A 27,576-nucleotide genomic window follows, 5' to 3' on the forward strand; every position below is an offset into this window, starting at 1 on the left:
CAACATGTAAATTAGTAGAAATTATGGGTTTAAACCAAAACCTAGGGTTTTGATAAAAATGAGATTTTATGACGAAATTGGTTGTGGAATGAAGTAAAAATTATATATTCTTGATCCTTAGGTTCTGAGTAACAACTTCCTTCAAATATTTTCGGAATCCGGGCACGTAGGCCTGGGGCGAATTTTAGGAATCTTGCCTTTGGGGTTGGATAATCACTTTAATAGCTAGAATATGAACTTGTAAGCCCATAATGATTGGTTTTTACGCTATTTGAATAGTTTCAGATTGTACGGCTCCGGTTGAGGGTTTGAGCACATTCTTGAGTTAGAAGTAGGCTCGAAATGAGGTAAGTCTCTTTTCTAACCTTGTACGAGGAAAATTTTCCCGTAGGTGAACTTAATTAATATGTGATTAATTGTGGGGGCAACGTACACACGAAGTGATGAGAGTCCGTACGTAGCTACTTTTTATTATTGTCCGGGTAATCCTTGGGTTACACCATGCTTTGTGGACACTACTATTTGATATATGTGCTAATTGTAAGAAAGTAATTAAGTTGAAGAAAATTTAAAGATTTAAAGGCTTCAAGAGAATTGTCTACATATTTTGAAAAAGAATCAAAGAAGTATTTGTGTTTTAAATGATAAAAATTATGTTTGACCGCGTGGATGATTCGCAAGTGGGGTTATGCTTTTACCGCGTCGAATGTATGATTCGCGAGCAGGGTGAATAGATGCATCTATAGTTCTTGTCGTTCGACCCTTGGCAGTGCACATTTTACTTTTATGTTGGATCGGGTCAAACGTCCTCGGTGGTAATTGTCTATGATAATAGAATGGGAACTCTTTGTGGTTGTATGCTTCATTCCTTGATATGCTACTTGTTTTAAATAAAGAAAGTATCTTGCCTTTTTAAATATGATGGAGGAAATTTCTCGGTTATTGTTCTAGTTTCAGCTTGACTGTTATCTACATACATTATGCTTTAAGAATTAGAACTTCACATTATTATATTGTTGGCCCTAGTAAGTGTCGGAGTCGACCCCTCGTCACTACTTCTGCGAGGTTAGGTGAGATACTTACTGGGTACATATTTTTATGTACTCACGCTACACTTTTGTACTTGATTGTGCAGGCTTTGAGGCAGATGCATCTGGCCATCAGTCCGGCGCGTAGAGTGGACTCCTTAGCTTCAGACTTCCGGTGAGCTGCCCTTTTGAGCCGTTCTACAGTAGCTGGAGTCTTTCTATATCTTTACTTTCCTGTCTATTTCCTTTTTAGCCAGTAGGATAGTATGGTTTTGTATATTCTACTAAATTGCCCACATACTTGTGACACCAGATCTTGGCACACACATTGGTAGACATATGATTTTTGAATTACTATCATGATTTAAGTTCGAAATTATTACATTTCCTCTAATTATGCTTAAGTTTCAAACTCCTAATTTCTTTATCAATAAGGAAAAGTTTTCACGTACTAATTGTTTAAATGAGGACTTACTAGTTGATTAGTGTTGGCTTGCCTAACAATGGTGTTTGGCTCCATCACAGCCTACTATGGAATTTGGGTCGTGCCAAGTACCCCCAATCGATGACCGATGTTCAAACTATACATTTTTCCTTTTCGGCGGTCCTATTACCTTCCTTAACTATTTTAAAATAGAATACATGATCATATTCATGTTTGTATCAAAGTAGTGAAAAACACGCGTCTGCCAAGTGTAAATTTCAATTTTTTAATTTTCTTATTCTTTCTCAATTTCTTTCTTTTCCACCTTACTTTCTTCTTCATTTCGTTCTTCGAGTCGTTTGTCCGACGAAATCAAATGCCAGTGCCTTGCCTTTTTGTTTTTTGTATTCCATATTCTATTCTTCTTTATTTTATTTTCTTGTTTTATTTTATTTTCTCTTTTTTCTTTATGGATGGTTTTGCGTCGTCCAAATATCCGGCACACTAACAACGGAGCGGTAGATTCGTCAGTGAAGAAAAAGGGAAGGCCAGCCACCGCATAAATCGATTAATGGAGATCTGATTGGGGTGGACAATGAAAACTCTTTTCTTCAAAATTAACCAGATTGCATCTGACCAAAATCAGTAAAATCTAAGGTCAAATATTAAGGTGCTTCAATGGGTTTTGTAATAAATTAGCCATAGTGGATTGTGGAGAAGGTGTTAGAAGCATGGAGAGGAGAGGGGTTTTATGGAGGTTCTAAATAATGTTTGTGTTGATGGTATTTCTGGTGGTTGCCGGTAAGTTTTCACCGGAGGATTTGTTTGTAAAAAAAAAACAAAAAAAAATGACTCTATTAAAAAAAAAACTAAAAAGATATATTAGTTTAAGTTATAATATTAATTAATTATAAGTGCTTGTCCAATTAAAATATAACATGTGGCAATATTAATCAGGTTTTACTTATGTTTTGCTTTTCACATGCCTCCAAGAGAGTGAGCACACTCTTTGTGCCATCTCAGCACCTAATGATGTACTTATTCTATTTTAAAATAGTTCAGGAGGTAATAGGACTCCCGAAAAGAAAAGGTGTGTAATTGAAACTTCGGTCATAGGTTAGGGGTACTTATGCATTTTCTCGATTATTTATTATTTAATTAAAATAAATCACTTTCATAAAGTATAATCTTTAAAAAGAGAGATAGACTGCGATAATGTAAAAAGTTCGATAAACCGTCAATATATATATATATATAACATAAATCCTTTTCAAAGTCATGTTTAGTTACATGCATTGATCGTGCTAAAATTGTGAACCAAATACCACATTTTAATATTTTTTAAAAAGTCCTTCAAAATTTTAAACCAAGTGTCATCTTAAAATAAAGTCTTCATAATTTATATAATTTTTGCACTATTAATATACAATATTAAATTTAAACTCTTCTATAAAATTACTGCGTTCATATCTTATTGATAAATGTTCACTCCATACCATAATTAGTTTATCCGTGAAGCTCATTATTTAATTCTTAACTAAAATAAAACTCTTCCCTAAAATATAGTATTCCAAACGCAAGAGCTAGATGGCGATAGTGTAAAATTTTGACACATTATTAATATAGATAACTTAAATTATTTTTTAAATCTTGTTTATTTACGTGCACTGGTCATGCAAAAAGTGCGAATCGAATACCACCTTGATAGTTTGATCTTCTTTTTAAAAAAAAAAAGGTCAGTCTTTTTTAAGAAAGATCTTCTTCAATCAAATTCCACCTTAATATATTAAAAAAATCTCTATTAATGCACAATAATAAAGTTAAACTCATCTATATAGAAAATTTAAAAAGGATTGATAATTAAACTACTCTTTACAAGGTTTTTTAGTCGCACTTCTCTCAAATTCTCTAGTTAGATGATATTCTGATTTGACCTCATACTATCCAAGGGAAACCCTTATAATAATCTATCTAGTGAATGAAATCTAAAAGTGGCATTTAGATCAACTTGACAAACAAGCCCTTTAAGTTCATCAACTAGCAAGACATGAGATTCATCGTTAATGAGATCACAAGTACATTACTCCATATATTCACCTGATCTGCACTTTTAACTCGAAAAAACTCATTTAATTTTTGGATTCATAGATGTTCACTCTATAAATAATCAGATTATTTGTCGAGACTTATTATTTATTATTTAATTGAAATAAATCTCTTTCATAAAATATAATCTTTCAAAAAACAGCTAGATTGCGATAGTATAAAAAGTTCGATAGTCTCTCTCTCTCTCTCTCTCTCTCTATATATATATATATATATATAAGTTAATTTCTTTTTAAAGTCATGTTTATTTACCCGCATTGATCATGCTATAAATGTGAACGAAATAACCATTCAATATTTTTCAAAAAGTCCTTCAAAATTTTAAACCAAGTGTCATCTTAACATAAAATCTTTATAGTTTATATAATCTTTGCACTATTAATATACAACATTAAATTTAAACTCTTCTATAAAATTACTGCGTTCCATCTCATTTAGTTTTTGAATTCATAGATGTTCACACCATACCATAATCAGTTTTTCTGTTGAAACTCATTATTTAATTCTTAACTGAAATAAATCTCTTCTTTAAAATACTGTCTTCCAAACGCAAGAGCTAGATGGCGATAGTGTAAAATGTTTGACACATTATTAATATAGATAACTTAAATTATTTTTTATATCTTATTTATTGCGTGCATTGGTCGTGCAAAAAGTGCGAATCCAATACCACATTGATAGTTTGATTTTTTTTTTTTAAAGAAAAAAGTCACTCTTTTTTAAGAAAGATCTTCTTCACAAATTTGAATCAAATGCCACCTTAATATTTTTAAGAAAGATATTCTTAATATTTTTAAAAAATCTCTACTAATACACAATAATAAAGTTAAGCTCATCTATAACGAAAATTTAAAAAGGATTGATAATTAGACTACTCTTTACAAGGTTTTTTAGTCGCACTTCTCTCAAATTTTCTAATTAAATGATATTTTGATTTGATCTCATACTATTCAATAGGAAACCCCTATATTAATCTATCTAGTGAATGAAATCTAAAAGTGTCATTTATATCAACTTGACAAACAAGCCCTTAAAGTTCGTCAACTCGCAAGACATGAGATTCATCGTTAATGAGATCACAAGTACATTACTCCATATATTCACCTGATCTGCACTTTTAACTCGAAAAAACTCATTTAATTTTTGGATTCATAGATGTTCCCTCTATAAATAATCAGATTATTTGTCGAGACTTATTATTTATATAAATAATCAGATTATTTGTCTAGACTTATTATTTATTATTTAATTAAAATAAATCTCTTTCATAAAATATAATCTTTTAAAAAAGAGCTAGACTGCGATAGTGTAAAAAGTTCGATAAATCATCAATTTATATATATAACTCAATTCCTTTTTAAAATCATGTTTATTTACCTGCATTGATCATGCTATAAATGTGAACAAAATACCACCATTCAATATTTTTTTAAAAGTCCTTCAAAATTTTAAACCAAGTGCCATCTTAACATAAATTTTTTATAGTTTATATAATCTTTGCACTATTAATATACAACATTAAATTTAAACTCTTCCATAAAATTATTGCGTTCATATCTAATTTAGTTTTTGAATTCATTGACGTTCACTCCATACCAAAATCAGTTTTTCCGTTGAAACTCATTATTTAATTCTTAACTGAAATAAATCTCTTCTTTAAAATACTGTCTTCTAAACGCAAGATCTAGATGACGATAGTGTAAACACATTATTAATATAGATAACTTAAATTATTTTTTAAGTCTTGTTTATTTACATGCACTGGTCGTGCAAAAAGTGCGAATCAAATAACACCTTGATAATTTGATTTTTTTTTTAAAGAAAAAAGTCATTCTTTTTTAAGAAAGATCCTTTTCAAAATTTTGAATCAAATGCCACCTTAATATTTTTAAGAAAGATCTTCTTAATATTTTTAAAAAATCTCTACTAATGCACAATAATAAAGTTAAACTCATCTATAAAGAAAATTTAAAAAGGATTGATAATTAGACTACTCTTTACAAGGTTTTTTAGTCGCACTTCTCTCAAATTCTCTAGTTAGATGATATTTTTATTTGACCTTATACTATCCAACAGGAAACCCCTATATTAATCTATCTAGTGAATGAAATCTAAAAGTGGCATTTATATCAACTTGACAAACAAATCCTTTAAGTTCGTCAACTCGCAAAACATGAGATTCATCGTTAATGAGATCACATGTACATTACTCCATATATTCACCTGATATGCACTTTTAACTCAAAAAAACTCATTTAATTTTTGGATTCATAGATGTTCCCTGTATAAATAATCAGATTATTTGTTGAGACTTATTATTTATTATTTAATTATAATAAATCTCTTTCATAAAATATAATCTTTCAAAAAAGAGCTAGACTGCGATAGTGTAAAAAGTTCGATAAATCGTCAGTATATATATATAACTTAATTCCTTTTTAAAGTCATGTTTATTTACCTACATTGATCATACTATAAATGTGAACGAAATACCACCATTCAATATTTTTTTAAAAAGTCCGTCAAAATTTTAAACCAAGTGTCATCTTAACATAAATTCTTTATAGTTTATATAATTTTTGCACTATTAATATACAACATTAAATTTAAACTCTTCTATAAAATTATCGCGTTCGTATCTCATTTAGTTTTTAAATTCATAGATGTTCACTCCATACCATAATCAATTTTTTCGTTGAAACTCATTATTTAATTCTTAATTGAAATAAATCTCTTCTTTAAAATATTGTCTTCCAAATGCAAGAGCTAGATAAAGATAGTGTAAAAAGTTTGACACATTATTAATATAGATAACTTAAATTATTTTTTAAATCTTTTTTATTTACGTGCACTGGTCGTGCAAAAAGTGCGAATCAAATACCACCTTGATAGTTTTATTTTTTTTTAAAGAAAAAAGTCACTCTTTTTTAAGAAAGGCCTTCTTCAAAAATTTGAATCAAATACCACCTTAATATTTTTTAAAAAGATCTTCTTAATATTTTTAGAAAATCGCTACTAATGCACAATAATAAAATTAAACTCATCTATAAAGAAAATTTAAAAAGGATTGATAATTAGACTACTCTTTACAAGGTTTTTAGTCGCACTTCTCTCAAATTCTCTAGTTAGATGATATTCTGATTTGACCTCATACTATCCAACAGGAAATCCCTATATTAATCTATCTAGTGAATGAAATTTAAAAGTGGCATTTATATCAACTTGACAAACAAGCCCTTTAAGTTCGTCAACTCGCAAGACATGAGATTCATCGTTAATGAGATCACAAGTACATTACTCCCTATATTCACCTGATATGCACTTTTAACTCGAAAAAACTCATTTAATTTTTGGATTCATAGATGTTCCCTCTATAAATAATCAGATTATTTGTCGAGACTTATTATTTATTATTTAATTATAATAAATCTCTTTCATAAAATATAATCTTTCAAAAAAGAGCTAGACTGCGATAGTGTAAAAAGTTCGATAAATCGTCAATATATATATATATATATATATATATATATATATATATATATATATATATATATATATATATATAACTTAATTCCTTTTTAAAGTCATGTTTATTTACCTGCATTGATCATGCTATAAATGTGAACGAAATACCACCATTCAATAATTTTTTAAAAGTCCTTCAAAATTTTAAACCAAGTGCCATCTTAACATAAAATTTTTATAGTTTACATAATCTTTGCACTATTAATATACAACATTAAATTAAAACTCTTCTATAAAATTACTGCGTTCATATCTAATTTAGTTTTTGAATTCATTGACATTCACTCCATACCATAATCAGTTTTTCTGTTGAAACTCATTATTTAATTCTTAACTGAAATAAATCTCTTCTTTAAAATACTGTCTTCTAAACGCAAGATCTAGATGACGATAGTGTAAAAAGTTTGACACATTATTGATATAGATAACTTAAATTATTTTTTAAGTCTTGTTTAATTACATGCACTGGTCGTGCAAAAAGTGCGAATCAAATACCACCTTGATAATTTGATTTTTTTTTTTTAAAGAAAAAAGTCACTCTTTTTTAAGAAAGATCCTTTTCAAAAATTTGAATCAAATGCCACCTTAATATTTTTAAGAAAGATCTTCTTAATATTTTTAAAAAATCTCTACTAATGCACAATAATAAAGTTAAACTCATATATAAAGAAAATTTAAAAATGATTGATAATTAGACTACTCTTTACAATAGTTGCACTTTTCTCAAATTCTCTAGTTAGATGATATTCTGATTTGACCTCATACTATCCAACGGAAAACCCTTATATTAATCTATCTAGTGAATGAAATCTAAAAGTGACATTTAGATCAACTTGACAAACAAGCCCTTTAATTTCGTCAACTTGCAAGACATGAAATTCATCGTTAATGAGATCACAAGTATATTACTCCATATATTCACCAGATCTGCACTTTTAACTCGAAAAAACTCATTTAATTTTTGGATTAAATTAAAACTCGTGTATACCATAATAAGATTATTCGTCAAGACTTATTATTTATTATTTATTATTTAATTAAAATAAATTTCTTTCATAAAATTTATATAATAATGAGCTAGACTGTGACAGTGTAAAAAGTTCGATATATATATATATATATATATATATATATATATATATATATATATATATATATATATATATATATATATATATATATATATATAACTTAAATCCTTTTCAGAGTCATGTTTATTTACGCGCATTGATCGTGCTATTTTTAAAATGTGAACCAAATACCACATTTCAATGTTTTTTAAAAAGTCCTTCAAAATTTTAAACCAAATACCATCTTAACATATAATCTTTATAGTTTATATAATCTCTGCACAATTAATATACTAACATTAAATTTAAACTCTTCTATAAAATTACTGCGTTCATATCTCTTTCTTCATCCCCCTCCTACCCTCTGATCACCCAACCTCCATTTCTCCGTATATATATGCAGAAACCATCAACATTCAATTTCACACAAAACTCATACACTTAATTCTTTCCTCTTTGCTTCTCATCTCTCTCCCTCTGTGTGTGTGTGAAGAAGGCTTGAAGAAGAAGAAGAATGGCAGAGGCGTGGCGCAAACTGAAAAAGGCGCTATCATCATTGAAGCAGCAGCCTAAGCCTGTGCCCTCTGTTGATAACTCCCATTCCAAATCACCCGCAATTCCGCCGTCTTCCTCCTTCTCCAGGAGCTTCACCACCACCACACGATCATCAAAGGTCCGTATTTTTCATTTCTCCTGTCTTTTTTTTTTTTTTTTGCTGTTTTCCACTTTCTTCCCTCTTTTTTCTTTCCGGAAAGTTTTCATCTTTTTCTTACTTCCCGGCAGCCCCTAATTTGCCGCTAAAATGCGTCATCACCGGGAGTGGCAAGCTGGCGCAAGACCAGCAACATTCTGTGCTTTTTCTCTAACTGAAATTCATAACTTTTTCTTTTACTAAAATACCCTTAAGTTATTTTTGGCTAGTGTTATAGTTTGGACATATAAGTGAGGACAATTTTGGGATTAAACTTTGTCACATTTGTTTTTTTGGGCATTGATTTCGGTAATAAATGAACTAATGAAATCCAGCTTTACGAGATACTAAAGCCAGGATTATGCTGACGGAGACGGGACGTAATGACAAAATCGTCCTCCTCCCTGGTTTTAACGTCCATCAAAGTCCGAAGGGTAAAAAGGTCATTTGAAGTGAAAATTAAAAGTTGACCTTTCTTGGACTTTTCCATAAAGACGTTTTAAATTGACCTTTTGTAATCAGTAAAAAACATCTTTTGTTACTCCGAAAACTTTTCTAGCGAAAAAAATAAAACAAATGTGGTTCGAATACAACTCATGCATAAGGTACAATCTTAGCATGGTATGATGAAATGGTATTGTCCTTTCCATGTGTCATGTGAGACACATTCCCTTATTACCAAATATTGACACGAGCGTGAAGAACTTTTCTAGATAACATTAGTATCGTGACCGCCCGACCCGACCGGTAGGATTACATTGGATATTGTTGTTGTACCAGTATACTACTGACCGATTTGTGTACTACGAATATTCTACCTGATAACTCTGTACCGGTTAACTGTTGCTTTTCCCTTTGTGTTTAGACGAATGGGTAATGTCTATTCTTGGTTAAGATCCTTTGAGAATTTCTTATGCCAGAGCTATCTGTGTGTCTTTTGTAAGGATGGAGTTGGACTTGAACCATTTCGAAAATTGGATTGCGTTTGCCATTGTTTAAGACATAACAACAGTTTTTTTTTTTTAAACAACAGCTTGACTTTACTACTTATACTAGTATTTCGTTTCTGCACATGCGTTAGCTTTTAGTACTTAACCATAGCAAAAATGAGTTGGTTTTATTAAGCTGCTTCCTATTTACCTAACGAAGGGTAGAGTTACCTAATATTTGTGGCAGTGGGAGGCAGAAAACATCTGGTGGATGTGCGGACATCATTGTCGTAAAATAGATTTTAAAAGAAGCTGGACATGGTAAACGAGCTCTTAGTTAAAGAATGAGATTAGGACCTGATCTCAAAGATTTGAACTTCTACATTTTTTTAGAGTATGCATGTCCATGATCACCAACCTATAATCACTGGTCCCTTAGCTAATCGCGAACTGGCCACGATACACCAGCAGTTTGATTATTCTTTTCAAGAATAAAAACATATGTTCTAGACTAGAATTTGAGATAGTTTTCTTGCTAAAAACATAAACATATGAAGCCTCTTATCATTAGTACTTGTTAGACATTTCACATCATGTCATCATCTATATTTTATTGTTACATTCTCTTCACTTAAATTGTTAATATTGTTTTATTAAGTTTCTCAAAATGTAGTCAAATAATGACACATGGTATATCCTGTTCCGACAGACCGTATTTACAATCTCGTGTCAACTATATGACCTAAACTGATCTGTGTATTGGGTAATTGCCTGTGAATAATTGAATATCATATTATATCATATCTATTCCCCAAACACCTGAGGTTGTCTTAGAAGGGGAGCCTTGGAGTAGCTGGTAAAGTTGCTGCCATGTGACCAGGAGGTCACGGGTTCAAGTTGTGGAAACGACCTCTTGCAGAAATGCAGGGTAAGGCTGCGTATAATAAATTCTTGTAGTCCGACCCTTCCCCGGACCCCGCACGTAGCGGGAGCTTAGTGCACCAGGCTGTTCTTTTTTCTTTTTTTTTTTCTTTTTTTTTTTTACCTAAGGTTGTCTTACATCTTTGATATGAAGAAGTTACTGATTAACCTTGATTCATGGTGGCAAAAGTTGCAGATAAAGTACTAGACATCATGAAAATTTTTGTACCTTTGTCTGAAGCTGCTTGTTTAGTTCTTTTATCAGACACTACTTTTTAAATTTTCCTTTTATTCTTGGCCCTTGCTCCCATGTAAAACATTTCATAGATTCATATCTTTGTGTTTATGAGAACAACTTGCAGTATAGTAATAACCCAGTGCCATTTTTGAAGTAGACTAAACTGTTGCTGTCTATTACTTGGTTGAGTGGTTAACATATGCATCTTCAACTATGAACATGGAATGTGACAATGGACTATTTCTTCAAACATTAAATGCAAAACTGTAATGATATTAATATTCTGCTTTGTCTATTTAATTGTTGTTACAGAGAACATGTGCCATTTGCCTTGGGAGTATGAAAGCTGGGAATGGTCAGGCCATCTTCACTGCTGAATGCAGCCATGCTTTCCACTTCAGCTGCATTGGCAATAGTGTTAAGCATGGAAACCGCCTTTGCCCTATCTGCAGATGCAAATGGAAGGAAATCCCTCTCCAATTTCCCACCTTCAGTACTGATGTAAACGGTATCAATGCTGGAGGATCTCGCGTGTCTCCTTACCATGTATCACTTGAAGATCCTGTTAACTTCTCTCGTCCCCTACCAACAATATCTCCACCTCGTCCCCAGCACATTCCATTCTCGGATGATGAGCCCCTTCTCAACATCATCGTGGATCATACCTCCTCTCCTTCCGCACTTCACTCGGGGAATATCCTCATGAAATCTTTTGCAGAATTTCCTGCAGTTGGTGCTGCTGAAGATGTGCCAAGATTTGCAGTTCTTGTTGGATTAAGGGCACCACCACTCTTAGATGGTGCTCAGGACCTAGAGCGTGCGCCGATTGACCTGGTTGCGGTGCTAGATGTTAGTGGGAGCATGAATGGATCAAAGTTGACTCTCTTGAAGCAAGCAGTGTGCTTTGTGATAGATAACTTGGGGCCTTCCGACCGGCTAGCTATTGTTACTTTCTCATCAAGAGCTCAAAGAAACTTTCCCTTGCGTAGGATGACTGAACAAGGGCGTCAAGAAGCTGCACTAGCTATCAATGGTATTTCAGCAAATGGTGGGACAAATATTGTGGAAGGACTCAAGATTGGGGCTTGTGTTCTTGAAGAAAGGCGTGAAAAGAATCCAGTTGCGAGTATCATTCTCTTGTCTGATGGGAGAGACACCTATAACAGTGATAACGCGAATCGACGCAATAGCAATAGAAACCATAGATCCTCAAATCCAACATTGATCCCTGATTATTTGAGTCTATTGCCTTCTTCCATTCGTGCTTGCAATAGCGAAGTGCAAGAGGCAGAGGATTTGTCAACTTTCCCTGTTCATACGTTCGGGTTTGGTCCAGACCACGATTCTTCTGCTATGCATGCTATATCCGATGCATCAGGGGGCACATTTTCATTCATTGAATCGGTTGTTACTGTTCAAGATGCATTTGCAATGTGTATTGGTGGTCTCCTCAGTGTTGTGGTCCAGGAGCTTCAACTTAGCTGCACAGCAGCATCACCTGGAGTGAAGATTGTGTCCATTCCTTCAGGAAGATATGCAAGTGAAATTTCCGAACAAGGACAGCAAGGCGTAATTAACATCGGGGACTTGTATGCAGATGAGGAGAAAGAGTTTCTCGTATACGTGTCTATTCCCTCAGTTAAAAGTGCTCAAGTTGAGGACAGGGTGGAAACATCACTCTTGCAAATTGTTTGTTCTTACAAAAATACTGTGTCCAACGAAATGGTTAGAGTGGAGGGTGAGACAGTTAAGATACGTCGACCTCAAGTGCTGTCTCCTATAGATGTAGTAGTAAGCCTGGAGGTCGATAGGCAGATAAACCGCCTAGCAGTAGCGGAAACGATAGCAGAGGCACAAGAGATGGCAGAGAGGGGAAATCTTGACAGCGCACAGGCTCTGCTAAATAACAGAAGGTCTTGCCTTTTGTCTTCAGCATCTGCCCAAGCAGGTGATGGCCTGTGTAACAGGCTTGACACTGAACTGACTGAAATCACAGAGAGGATGGCAAGCGAGGAACTCTACGAGCAAATGGGACGAGCTTATATGCTCTCGGGTTTAAGCTCACATTTTTGGCAGAGATCCACAACTAGGGGTGATACAACTACACAGCTAATACTACTAGGGGAGAGCTCAAACAATACAGGTGCTGTTGGCTATGAAACTCCAAGTATGTTAAGCATGGTCTCAAAGTCACAGAGCTTAACTATTAGTAATCCTCTTTGAACAAGTTCTGGATAAAGATTGCTAACTCTATTAGTTCTCAGGGTGATCGGTAAAATAGAACATGTTTAGTGACAAAATTCTGTGGAATTTAACTCTAGTAATGCCGCCTTTTCCCTGTCCCTGACCTGTTGGTCATTAGCAAATTAGATTCTTATCATTTGACTTCTCAATAGATTGGAATGAAACATTTAGTGTTTACAACTTTATATATATATTCCGCTATTTTCTGCTAAACTGCTTTCTTTATTAAGTATCTTTTTCTATTTAATTTTGTTTTGTTTTCCAAGCATGAGAGTTATTATAACTTCAGCCAAAAGGTTTTTGCCAAATCTTCCAGACATGCTGTTGTATCCTCCACCCCCCCCCCCCCCCGTGGTGGCCTCCTCTGATCCTGCCTCAACTCCCCCTCCTCCAAGAACAGTAGACGGACACATATTGGATGCTCATTTGGCTAACTGTAGAGGCAAATATTTAATCAAGGGTATTCTAAAAAAACTACTTTATGCATAGAGAATTCAACAATTTTTATACACACAAAAAAAAGATTTTTTGTCTATGTGTATAGTACAATTTTCTAGCTGAGGATTCTATCACGACCCCAAATTCCACTAAAGTTGTGACGGCACCTAATACTGCTTTCCAAACAAATCAGTTAAAGCATCAATTTTAAGATATAGAGTATCAATTACCACGAGGAAGATACATATCTATGCCTGCATGACAAATAACAGTGCCAAAATCAACAAATTTACAATTAAATCATCAAGTAAGCACAATCTCAGCACTGTACAGGTGCCTAGCATAAAGCCCCTCACTAAGAACATACCAAGTGCATGTATTCATTGGGCCCAAAGTAACATGGGTTATCACCTTACTCTGGAAGGGCAGATCCTATCCCAATCCAAAGTCAAAGATCATTATAACTTAGCCCAAATGGCCTAGTGAACGCGCCATCTCAGTATCAATACCACTCAGCCCAATAGGGGGCTTGGCGTAAGCGTCACCTCAATATCAATATTAACACGATTTTATGGCCCCAGTTCAGTCATTAATCCGCTCAAATCACATTATGCCAACATCAGACAACATCATAAATCAATATACTCCACAATTATACCAGCGTGCTACAAATCCACGCAAACTCGTGTCGCACAAATAAGGACACGAGATAACATGTAAGAAGTATACAGAGATGATAATATAACATGCGGATATAATACCATGACTAAAAAGTATGACTACGATTGAGGCAAACAACTCAACATAGCAAAATAACTCTATCATGTCTGAAACGGGTAAGCCTATAGCCTAAACATGATTCCTAGCATGAATAATAGCTCAAGTAGTAATATAAGTAGAGAAAACACTGTAACACATAAGCATGATAGCAAAACAAGGTATAAAAAAGCCTAAAGTCTATCTGAATCATGAATAACCACGATGTATGCATATTCGCTCGTTACCCCGTACGTGCATCACCCCAAATATGATAAATGATGACAAACCCTCGATCAAAATATATCCTGCCCAGTGATCTCGCATCAGTCGGTCCAAACTTCTGCTTTTACGAGGTCGCATTTGTGACCCACGTCTAGCTTCTACGAGCTTCACTTAAGTTATGTCACCTCGCACCTACAGATCTCATGAACCTCGCTTCTGCGATCACGCAGGTACAACAAATATCCGCATTTACGGAACTTCCCAAGCAACCATGCTCCGCTTCTGCGCCCAGCGCTCCGCATGTGCGTTCTCGCAGATGCGCACTAAGCTCTGATTTTATGAACCTCTCTTGTCCCAGCCATCCTTTGCATCTACGCTCACCAGTCCGCACCTGCGGACTCGCACTTACGTACCAAACCTTGCATGTGTGAAAACACCAAATCAGAACTGCCAACTAGCTCCAAAATGATCCTGAATCCATCTGAAACACACCCAAGCCTTTCGAGGCCCCCTCCAATTACACCAACCAGTCCCAAAACATAAAACGGACCTACTCGAGGACTCAAATCATACAAAATAACATCAAACCACAAATTGCACTTCAATTCAAGCTTAATGAACTAATCAAACTCCCAATTTCCAAACTCATGCCGAACCATATCTAACCAACTTGGAATAACCTTAAATTTTGCACCCAAATCCGAAATAACATGACAAGCCTATTTCAAGTCCCGGGACAATAATATGAACCCGATATCATCAAAGTCAACTCCCGGTCAAACATATGAACCTTCCAAACCTTCAGCTTTCCAACTTTTGCCAATTAGAGCCAAATCAACTTAGGAACCTTCAAATCCAAATTCGGATATATGTCTAAGTCCAAAATTACCATACGACCCTATTGATACCATCAAAACACTGACCCGAGATCGTTTACATAAAAGTCAAAATTTGGTCAATTCTTATAACTTAAGCTTCCAACTATGGAACTAAGTATTTCAATTCACTCCAAAACTTTCCCAAAACCAAACCATTCATCCCCGTAAAGTCACAAAATAATAAAGAGGCATATAGAAAGTATCAAATAAGGAAACGAGACTTAAATGTATAAAATGACCGACCGGGTCATTACAGATTCACTAAAGGGAACCCATCGGTAAATGTGGCTGTGCTACCGAACTAGATAGGTAGGATTATCGTATAAGAATTGTTCTAGTGTGGATGGCAATTTTTGCCTCCTTTTGGACATTTTTGTCTTTAGATACTCTTATCCGGCTATTGTTTGTTAATATACATATCACTTTTCATATTTTATCTCGCGTTATTTTATACATGTATTTCTGCATAAGTTATGCGGTGTTAATAATGCAGAGTTTAACATCAAAAATTAAAAACTATGTAAGGTTATGTTGAATTTATACGGAAAATCAAAATTGTATTATCCTAAATAAAAAAAAGTACATTATGGATACAGAATTTTATGTTGCAAACTAAACATTGCAAAATTTGCTTATGCCAGGATTATTTTCCTTACGAGACCAAAAAAACCACATAGATAGTCTCATAGATTAACAAATTGAACATGACATTTACACTACATCATATTAGCTTATTCAAATTTTAATGTTTATATCAAACTACATTAGCTTAATATGCAGCTAACTGATACATTGAGGTAATATTATAATATATATTAATTAATCATGATTAGTAATAAATTTGTGTATGAAAGATATATATACCATATAAAAATACTTAGTACGTGTGGAAGCAGCAGGAAAAAGGGCGTGTGTATCTGTTATTCCATTGTATGTGCTCGCCACATTCAGATAGACAAAAGTACAGATCAGAATCCTGAAAACTCACAAATCAAATTCAAATGCCAAATCACAAGTCTCCAACTCAGCTTCCCATCTTCCCCCTGCCCCACACCTTATCCTCTTAATCTTCTACCCACCATTCATTCGTCCCAACAAAATCTGAAAACACTCGCTCCACATTCTCTGTACTCTGTTCTTCTGCCATCTTCAAGAACAGACTAGTTTCAAGAAAAGGGCGAAAAAAAAATGTCTCTCACAATTCCCACAAATCTGTCAAAGCCCATTTCTACACTTAACTCTCAGTTTACAAAGAAACCAAGATTTGCGACCATTGTTTGCTCTTCTTCTTCATCATGTGATGAGCAATCATCTTGTAATTTAAAGGCATTTTCTGCTGCACTTGCTTTGTCTTCAGTTCTGTTGTCAGTTCCAGTGCTACCAGCTTCTGCTGATATCTCTGGGCTCACCCCATGCAAGGAGTCTAAGCAATTTGCTAAGCGTGAGAAACAACAGATCAAGAAGCTTGAGAGTTCATTGAAGTTGTATGCACCTGACAGTGCTCCTGCCCTTGCTATCCAAGCCACCGTTGAGAAAACCAAACGCAGGTTTGTATTCTTTTGTTCTCCCTTTTTCCCTTAGTAATGTGCTCCCTCCGTTCCGATTCACATGAACCTGTTTGAGCCGGTACGGAGCTAAGAAAAATGATAACTTTTGAAATTTGTGGTCCTAAACAAGTAAAAAAAGGGGTCCAAAATATTTGTGTGGTTGTAAAATTTTCTCATTAAGGGTAGAATTGCAAGTTTATGCTAAATTGTTTCCAAATTATGAAATGAGTCCTTCTTTTTAGATCGAAACAAAAAGGAAATGAATTCACATGAACTGAAACATAGGGAGATTTTTGTTTTCCTTAGATGTCTTATATTTTTTGCTATCTAAGTTGTCCTGAAATTGTATATGATCATGCAAAATTTCCAACAGCGTAAGAAATATTCTTATACTATGAAATTACCTAAAAGATAATTTTAAATAACAGTTCATAGACAATTATAAAGCTATATCATGTTAAATTGTACAAACTGTAAATATTCATTTACTAATGTCATTTTTTTTGTTATCCTAGACCTCATTGAGTTATTATCTCGCTATAATTAACTCAAATTTTGAAACTAGTTCTCTATTATTTTTGGTAATCATTTAATATACCTATTAAGTACTACCAGGTCATGTTCTAGCTAGCACTCTTGTAGCGTAAACTCGAACGCAGATTATTATTTAATTAGAGCTGAGTGGTCAAAATTATATGTTGACTTTACTAAGGAAAACATTCCCAAACCATACAAGGATAATAGCTTGAGTTTTAGAAGGACCTTAATTAATTACAAAAATAAATAATTATTTATCTTATTTTGTGTAGGATCGGCAAAACAACTGATAAACCATACAATTTTTCTCTCATCTTGAAGTATATGTATTGAAATAGGAATCGATGCCACGTAAATGAAGGATAGACACCTTTTTTTTTTTTTTTTGCTAATGAAAGAAGCTTTTATTAAATAACACAAACGGAAGTTATTACATGATGGTAACGGAACGTATAGTCCCACTTCCATAGAGGTCTTCCTTTAGTTCATTAAGGATAAAGGGGGTGGGTATACAAAAACCAAAACGTTTTTCCCATGGCTTGATTTCTGTCTTTCGCATAGCAGGCCAGTTTATGTTCTGCAGCATTAGCTTCTCTAAAGATGTGGCAAACCTGTGGGCTGCCCAGCTTCTCCATTAGTTACCTGCAATCCATTAATATATGTGAGAAAGCTAGATTATTAGACGATAATAGTTGAATCAATACCTGTGAATCAGTTTCCACAATAAGTGGAACTAAATTGTGACTGAGTGCCAGCCTTAGACCATTGTAAAAGGTCAGTATATCCATATGAATGGCAGAGTGTGTGTAGTTGTAATTTGCATAACCAATTTTTGGTGTATGTGTGTGTGTGCGGGGGGGGGGGGGGGTAGTATTTGTTTAAGGGCTTAAATTTGAGCCATACTATTAGTTTAAGTCCATTGAAGTGACTGCATAAGAAATACTTGCACAATCAGGATTACTCCAACAGTAGTTTAGTTATAGGTAATAAGTATTGATTGTAACCTGTATAATCGGTAAGTAACATGCTTTAAGATGTTAAATTACAGTGATGGTTTAAAAATATTAAATTTTATTGGAAGTGCAGGTTTGACAACTATGGGAAGCAAGGATTGTTGTGTGGATCAGATGGATTGCCACATTTGATAGTGAGTGGAGACCAAAGGCACTGGGGAGAGTTCATAACACCAGGGATACTCTTCTTGTACATTGCTGGTTGGATTGGGTGGGTTGGAAGGAGTTACTTGATTGCTGTAAGAGATGACAAGAAGCCAACTATGAAAGAAATCATCATTGATGTTCCTTTGGCTAATAAGCTCATCTGGAGAGGCTTCAGTTGGCCTGTTGCTGCTTACAGAGAGTACTTGAATGGAGAACTCATTGACCCCAACTTCTAAATTTATTTCCTTCTTGTTTTTATTGTATAACAAATGAAGTATATCTTCTTTTTGCTTGCGCTATTGTAATGGCAACTTGTGCAAAGACTATATATGGGAATATTAGATTTTGCTATAACCAGAAAAGACTTTAAATATTATACCCTAATATTATTTACAAAATTAGGTTACTTATAAAAACTCACATGCACAGTTTTAAAGTAGAAAAAATTACTTTTAAATTTTTTATTATAAAATATTAGTCTGTAACCCGAAAGAAGAGAGGATAATTTATAGGTTAAATTGTAGGGAAAATTCATAAGTATCCGTGAACTAAAGCCGCCGAAGTTTCAACTACACACCTTATCTTTGCAGGGGTCATATCATCCCCTAAACTATTTAATAGTAAAATTATTAACCCCTAAATACTGAGGTGGCATAGAGACTGTGTTCCACTCTGTTTGGGAGAGTGAGAAGCAAAAAAATGATTTTTTTTTTTTTTTGTAATTTCTACTACAATTAAAAAAAGTCACTCTATTCGTTTTTTGTTTTCTTCTTTTGCGGCGAAGGCCATACGTCGATGACCTTCTCCGCCAAACTATTTTTTATTTCTTTTATTTTTTTTCTAATCTTCTTCCTCTCACTCCCACCACCACCTCGACATCGTAACCACTAACCACCGCCTTCATCTTCCCCCCACCTTTTTTTTATTCTTCACACAGTTAATCTTCACCACCTCAGCACAATCATTATTATACAAACCCAGATCTTATCTCTTCAGCTTTCCATCGAAACATAAAAGTCACCAAAAAAATAAAATCAAAATCGGAACTCACAATCGATAACAATAAACTCCCACGCCGATAAAAATGGAGTTTTTTTTAAACAGACACACATACACAAACTCTAAATAAACAAGGACTGGATCAAAGAATGAATTTTTATGAACGGTTGGAAAATTTGAATATGAAGAAAGAATGAAAAGGAAAAATAAAAAGAAAAAAGTGTAATAGAATAAGAAAGAAAAAAAAAAAGGAAAAGAAAGAGCAAAAAGTTCAAAAATTACGAAATAGACATGTGGTAGTGCGTGTATCTTACTGCCTGCCAAGAATCTGGTTATCTAATTTCAGGGTGATACTTATTCCGTTTTAAAAAAGTTTAGGAGATGATAGGACCTTCGCAAAAATAAGGTGTGTAGTTGGAACTTCGGCCTCTCAAGAAGGTACTTATGCATTTTTCTTAAATTGTACTAATCGACTAATCATGAATGTGAATCCACATACGAAACCAATTTTCTCATTTTTGGTTGAACATTCAAAATACAAACTTCCCTAAACTTGCTAATTTTCTCGCTACGACTCCCATTCTGGGTTTTTCAAGTCACTAACTTTGCTCTAAGCTCATTCCATAGCATGTTGAGCCTGTTGATACCCAATTTTTTCATATATATATTAAATATGCATAAATACCTTCAAAATAGCATATATATGTATATATAAGCATGCACATGGTTTTTTTAATTTTTCCCATAATTTTAAGGATCTAAATTGATTTATTTTCTCCCTTTTTATTCATAAAATCTCCAATAATTATTCCCAAAATTATTGTTATGATGATTTATTCATTAAATTTCTATACTTATGCCAAAATATGGCTAATATATTTTTCATGTATTTTTATAATTACATTTAGTATTTTTTAAGGTAAATTGCATATAATTGCAATATTAGCCCTTTAATGTATAATTATATTTTATATGTGTAAAATTGGTCCCTATATATTTAAAATGATAATTACATATTTTAAATCATTTTTGGTATAGAAAATTATTTTCAGATTTATTATTTATTATAAATTAAAATAGGAAAATTGGCTATTTAATTTATAGCCAGATTTGGCTTTCAATTTTAGCCAAATTGGACCTAGTCCCCAGCCCAATTTCATATTAAAATACCCGATCTAGGCCCCTATAAACTCCTACCCAAACCTGGAACCTATTTACCCGATTAAATCCTGGTCGTTGATCTCCCAAATCAACGGCCCACATCACTTCTTACCTTTTTTAATTCATACAACCCCCTAACCCTATCTCATTTCTGAGATTCCGCCGCCTTCAAAACTCTCTCATCTCCTCTCTTCTCTCAACCTAACCCTAATCCCCTTCAATCGCCGCCTCCCTCTCCGGTCATCTCCGGCGACCATCTTTCAACCCCAAGCCTCTAATGGTCTCTCCATCGCCTTGCTCATCATCTCTGAGGCCTTCAAGGGCCCTGGGCCATGCCGATTTGTATCTAGGGTTTCTGATTTGGTTGTTAACGGCTTCTCCGGTGTGATTTTGGGCAAAATCACACCATATATGTTACGATCTTTGAAGTTTATAGCTGGTTCTTCCGTTTCTATTTGGGTTTCCTTTGAAACCCTAACTTTTGTTTGTATCTCTCAGATCTGTGCTCTTTTTAACGATTTAATTCTGTTTTTTTCTATGTTTTACACTATTCTCAAATTTCTTTTGAAAAATCATCAACTTTAAACCGCTTTTACTTTCTTTAAAATTAGGGTTTCTCAGAGTTTCTTCTACACTTGTTTAAACTGACTTTTCTTTATGTTTGAACCTTTTTCCTTGCATATATTGACCGATTCTATGTTCTTACTTCTTTTTCAACTCGTCTCTGTCAAAATCCCTAATCTTTTTCTAGACCTTCTTTGTTTTGGTTTTGTGTGTTAGCATGACTACTCAATTCCCGTTATGTTCTGTGGTTACCATGCTTCAAATGGGGTTTTTACTGAGTCTTTAGCCTACTTGTATCACCTCTGTATGATTGTATTCATCTTGATTGTTCATCTCTTTCTTCTTTCTATCGATATGTCTGACCTTTCCTGTTTGCTACGTCTGTTTATTCTTCTCTATTTATATGTTGAAATATAGAATCATACCCTCTCTTGATTTGATTCTGATTACCTTGTTTGATGGTTTGATTGAAAGGTTTTCTTTTAAAACCCTCAAATTCTACCTCGTCTATTTAAATTGACTGATCCCCTACCTTATTTGATGTAGTACTTTGTTTTTACTGATTCATTCCTTAATTGGAGTTTTCTGAACCTAGTCCTAATTGACTACTCTATGCTTGTTGAACCTTGATTCTTTCCTTATTTAGTCATGTACTGATTTTTTCTTGCCTTATATGATACTGAATTTTTCCGTTTGATTTAATTCCCTTAACTTAAGGAGTGCTTGCCTTGATTTCTGGCTGACTGATTCTGAGTTCCTTAATTACCATGCTACTATGATTCTTACCTTATTTTACTACTTGTTTTCAACTATAAATACTCTAAGTCTTTCATTAACACACACGAACACTTGGGTTCAAAAACTATCTCTCATACTTTAAAAAATCTCTGTTCTCTCTTGTGATATTTGCTACTGTTAGTCGGTTGCAAGCCAAGGCTAACCATTTGTGCTATCTTATTCTTTCATTCCGATTACTCTCCTCTTCACTAGTATGTCCTAGTTTCAATTTGATGTTCCAACAAAAACATGCTTCTCCTAATGTTTCAGTTTCTCTTGTTTCTGGTTTGCTTCTATTTGTGGTTTTGTTGTGAAATTTGTAGTTAGGAGTTACATTATCAGCATGTTATTATGTCTCCCCCTTCCCTTAGATTAGTACATTCCCCTTATGTGTGTTTCTGAGCATGCGTTACCAATTTTCTCTTACTTATTACTTACCATCCTATATCCTATAGATCCCCAAATCCCTATCACCCCTCTATGTGTTTGTGTTCTTCATGACTGGTTCTGTGACTATGTCAGTGTCAGCTGTTTTTGAGCATGTCTAAACCAATCCTAAGACCTTTGTTGAGTTATGTGTTTGCAGCCAAATGGTCTATGTGTCCCAAACCCCTTGACCATGTGTGTGACTACTGAATTCATTTGGTTCTATGAACTAGCTGTGTATGATCCTATCCTAAGGTGTTTGAACTTTGTTAACTACTCCAATCTCTTCTTTTCAAACAAACTCTGTTGCTTTACTGAATGACTTTCAAAAAGGGACTTTTGTTAAGTACAGTCTTACTAAAACCTTTTTCAACTTGTGTCCTTCACTTTCACTTTACTCTTAGTCAACAAGTTCTGCCCCCTCTAGTATGTGTATTGCCTTGGGATCCTTTTGAGAACCCTCTGAACTCTAGCGTATTGAGGCTGGCCTTTCCACACTGCACTTGTTCAATTCTTTGGTTACTAAGTCTAGGTGTAAGCATTGCCCGAGATCCTTGATATCCTTAGGGAACTTTGATGCACCTAGACTCTGATTTTGTTTATGGAACTGAGGCTTATGAGACCATTGGAGGCTTTGGGAAACCTGGGCCTAATTGAAGGCTCCCTATAGAATAGCTTCTTGATTTTATATTTTCTACTTATGTAATTCATTCTTTGGTCTGTAATAATTTATAAACAGATATTTGGGGTATTTATAAAAGGGATGGGTAGATGCATACTTTATGGGGTAATACAGGTAGAAATCCTGCTCTTACGACCTTACCTTTAAAGTCTGATTGCTTACCTCAATAGAAAACATGCTCATAGAGTTTTACTCTTTAATCTGATTGTTTTGCCTAATAGAAATCATGCCCGTAAGATTTCACTTTTAAGTTTGTTTGCATCAAGTAGAAATCTTGTTTATAAGGTTCTGCATTTTGTCATGTTAGAAACCATGTTTATAGGATCCAAACAATTGTGTCTTAAATCAGTCCAGAAAGGAATACTCTTCGAGAGGAGCTAGCCTCGACTTAGAGTCTTCTTCAAGGTGCTAAACTTGCAAATCGTTAACAATCAGTAATCTACCTAGATATCATGCCTATAGGGATCTCTACTCGCAATACTGTTTGATAATTTAATTTAGTCTAATAAATCAACCTCATTATGCCTAGTTCATTTTTAAACTGGTCATGTTCAGTATTAAGCGTTTTCTGAAACAAGTTCTTTCAAACTGCCTCAACCTCATTAGATATCATGCCTATAGATATTAAAGGAGTCTATTTCAAAAAATCTGTTTGTTTTTGCATTAACACAGGCACCAATATTCTGCATATAGGCAAGCCTTAGGGCGTTTTCAAAACTACATTTCTCTGAGACTGTCTCTGTCGCTTAACGTTTCTGATTCTAACAGGCTTTTAAAAGAGTCCCTAGGTAACTACTAGGGTATAACTTCTGAGTCTAAAAGGTTTTGTCTGTTTCTGCATATTCACTTAGATATCCTGCTTTAGGACATTGATTAATAAAAGATCTTAACTGTGTTTGAGTCGTGCTGCTTGTGTATTTGTTTGAGGAGGAAACTCTGAGCCTCTTAATTACTTCCATTATGTGTGAAAGTCCTAAATGTTGACTGTCGCCTTAGAATTTTTACCTTTCTAAACCTTAGGGGTATGTCTAGAACTACCTATAGGTAGAGGTCCTAACCCCCTCTAGGACCATTAAAAAGGGACGGGTAATAGCACGCAATAGGAATCATTGACCAAACACTCGTTTTGCATGACCAATAAGGGGATGGGAAGGGTAGACATGGGATATGATGACTACGCGTTAATGTCATGTGTAGCCCCTCATTGAGGAGTGTTTACCGGATATTGCGTGGGGTGATCCTATAGGATAACCAACCTAGGACCCCTTTTTACCAAATCCCTTCTTTATTTAAACCTTTGTTTACAACTTGTTCAAACCTTTATCTTACTACTTGAGTTATCCAATGTGCTTTACTTGCAACTTATTTGACTCAACTGTTTATATGGACTAATTTGTGAATATAAGTTCGGTCGGGACCCACAGTTGTGGACCAAGAGGGGTGCCTAACACCTTCCTCTCGAGGTTACTTCGAGCCCTTACCCTAATCTTTGGAAATACAAACCAACCCAAGAGTTAATTGCTCTAGGTGCCCTAATGCACCATAATCCGTTAGATGGCGAATCTTCAAATACCCAATTCCCAAAAGGAAATGAGTCATTACACCCTATGAATGTTGAAACCCGGACTCCAAAAGGAAAAAAGGGGCACGACAGAGCCTAACAACTTGCTCTCTCTATTCAAGACTGTGACGACTCGACCAGTCGTCTCATGAGTTACCGCTCTATTTCCTCCATTTTTGCTTCTTATTGCTTTGTCTATCGGTTCTATGAGTGATCGGGTTGGTTGGCTCGGGTTTGGAAAGGATTTGTTAAGGTTTGAGACACTTAGTCTATTTTAAGGAAGCTTAAGTTGGAAAAGTCAACCGGATGTTTACTTATGTGTTAGAGGGATCGGATGTGAGTTTCGATGGTTCGGATAGCTTTGGGAGGTGATTTGGGACTTAGAAGCATGATGATAATATGTTTTGGAGGTCCGGAGTAGATTTAGACTTGAATTGGCGAAATTAGATTTTTGGCATTTTCCGATTGATATGTGAGATTTTGATATAGGGGTCGAAATAGAATTTCAGGAGTTGCAGTGGTTCCGTTGTATTATTTGGGATGTGTGTGCAAAATTTTAGGTCATTCGGATGTGGTTTGGTTGGATTTTATATCAAAAGCATAATTTAGAAGATTTTGGAATTCTTAGGTTTGAATCCGATGCGAAATTGGTGTTTTGATGTTGTTTTGAGTGTTCCGAAGGTTGAAACAAGTTTGAATGATATCATGGGATATGTTGTCATGTTTGGTTGAGGTCCCGAGGGCCTTGGGCGAGTTTCGGGTGGTCAATCGGACCATTTCATGTTTTGGAAAAGTGCAGAAAATTGTTGTTTAGTGTTGTAGAGAAATGGCCTTCGCGTTCGCGAGTAGGCCCTTGCGTTCGTGAAGGTTTAGTTGAGGAGGCTGAGATTTTAACCTTCGCGTTCACGAGGGAGGCTCCGTGTTCACGAAGGGCTGGGAGATTATGCATCGCGTTCGCGAGAAGGGGAGCGCATTTGCATAGAGAAAGTTGGGCAGCTGGGTTTCAGGGTGTTTTGTTCATCGCGTTCGCGAGAGAGAGAGCGCGTTCGTGAAGGGTTAGGCTGAGTAAACATCGTGTTCGCAAGGGTTAGGTCGCATTCGCGTAAGAGGATTTTAGGTCAAAAAATAATTTGCTTCGCGAACGCGAGGCGTTGACCGCGTTAGCGAAGAAGGACTTTAGGCCTGGGCAAAATGTTTAAATAGTCATCTTGTCCGCGATTTTGGGGTTAACTTCCACCATTTTTGAGCGATTTTGGAGCTTTTTGAAGAGGATTGAAGAGGGATTCAAGGGAAAACACTTGGAGGTAAGAGTCATGGACTTAATACTCGATTCTAATGTGAATTCTACCTAATTAATCATGGAAATTAAGCCTAATATTGAAGAACTAGGGCTTGTAATTGGAGACCTAAAATTTGGGATTTGAGGGGTCATTGGTGGTTGGATTTTGATGCTTTTGGTATGAATGAACTCAGGGAGTGACAAGGAATACATTGATGTAAATTTAACGGAATCCGAAACATGGGCCCGGGGGTCGGGTTTGGCCAATTTCGGGATTTGTATTGTAATTTGATTTCTTTCGAGTACACTTTGTTCCCTTAGCATATTTTGATGGTTTTGCATTGATTTTGGTTAGATTTGGAGCATTCGGAGGCCGATTCGAGGGGCAAAGGCATCGCTAGCTAGAGACTTGGACCGGGTTGAGGTGAGTAATGATTGTAAATATTGTCCTGAGAGTATGAAACCCCGGATTGCACATCGTTATACTATATTGAGGTGACGCACATGCTAGATGACGAGCGTGGGGTCGTGCACTGTTGGGGATTGTGATTTAGTGGATCCCTAACGATTATTTTACCGTGTATTTAACTAAAAACTATTTGTTATCATCAAGTTTTGGGCTGAATACCATATTTAGGCCTCGTGCCAACTATTTGAACCCTTAGGGGATTCTTACTGATATTTCCTTACTATTTTGACTTTATACTTGAACTCAGTCATGCTATATTCTACTGTTTTCACAACTCAGCCATGTTTACTCTACTTTAACACTTAAATGATATTTTAAATGGTATTTTTGGGCTGAGCACCATGTTTTACTGTAACCCAAATGACTTGTGTGATTCTGACTGAGTAAGGCCGAGGGCCTATGTTATGAGGAAACACTGATTATGATTATGAGGCCGAGGGCCTGAGATTTGTACGCCACGAGGTGGCTTGTTGATATGAGGCCGAGAGCCTATGTGATTATTGTAAGCACGTGATTTTTGCTTCATGGACAATCACTCCAAAAGAAATCAAAAATAATAACAAATGGCCTCGCTGTACAATTTTGTTTTTTTGGATTTTACGTGGCATTTTGTTGGTTATTTGTGAACTTGTCCGTTTTATTTTTATCAAACGAAAAATATAAAAAATATATGTCGTGTGCAGTTGAACCGTAATCCGTTTAGTAAAAGGAAAATCACAAAAAAATGCATCTTTCATTCTATTTTTGTCATTAAGTGATTTTTAATTTTATTTGTGTGTTAATTATTGTTTAATGTTTTTATAGCATTATTTGGCATTTTTATTAAGAAAACAAAAAGTTTTCGGACTTGGGCCAGTCCAAATTAAAACAAAAAAGGGCCCAAGCAACCCAATCCAGAAGCCCTTTTTATCCGGTCCAATCGAGTTGGCCATGTATCCATC

The 27,576-nt window shown here is 34.8% G+C and overlaps 2 protein-coding genes across 2 annotated transcripts; both read left to right on the plus strand.

Moving 5' to 3' along the window:
* The first annotated feature begins 8,452 nt into the window (after window positions 1-8,452).
* Window positions 8,453-13,369, plus strand: LOC107789387 (E3 ubiquitin-protein ligase WAV3-like). The gene is made up of 2 exons (XM_016611181.2): window positions 8,453-8,826; window positions 11,245-13,369. The coding sequence occupies exons 1-2, from the start codon at window positions 8,668-8,670 to the stop codon at window positions 13,153-13,155; spliced, it is 2,070 nt and encodes a 689-aa protein (XP_016466667.1). The 5' UTR covers window positions 8,453-8,667; the 3' UTR covers window positions 13,156-13,369.
* Window positions 13,370-16,600: 3,231 nt separating this feature from the next.
* LOC107789388 (photosystem I reaction center subunit III, chloroplastic-like) lies at window positions 16,601-19,068 on the plus strand (the record flags this gene model as incomplete). The annotated part of the gene is given in 3 exon segments (NM_001325468.1): window positions 16,601-16,660; window positions 16,663-17,020; window positions 18,644-19,068. Coding segments are annotated over 2 exon segments (668 nt in total), but the record flags the coding sequence as incomplete, so codon positions are not given.
* Window positions 19,069-27,576: the final 8,508 nt, after the last annotated feature.

Source organism: Nicotiana tabacum, chromosome 3 (genome assembly GCF_000715075.1).
Source record: "Nicotiana tabacum cultivar K326 chromosome 3, ASM71507v2, whole genome shotgun sequence".
Taxonomy (NCBI): domain Eukaryota; kingdom Viridiplantae; phylum Streptophyta; class Magnoliopsida; order Solanales; family Solanaceae; genus Nicotiana; species Nicotiana tabacum.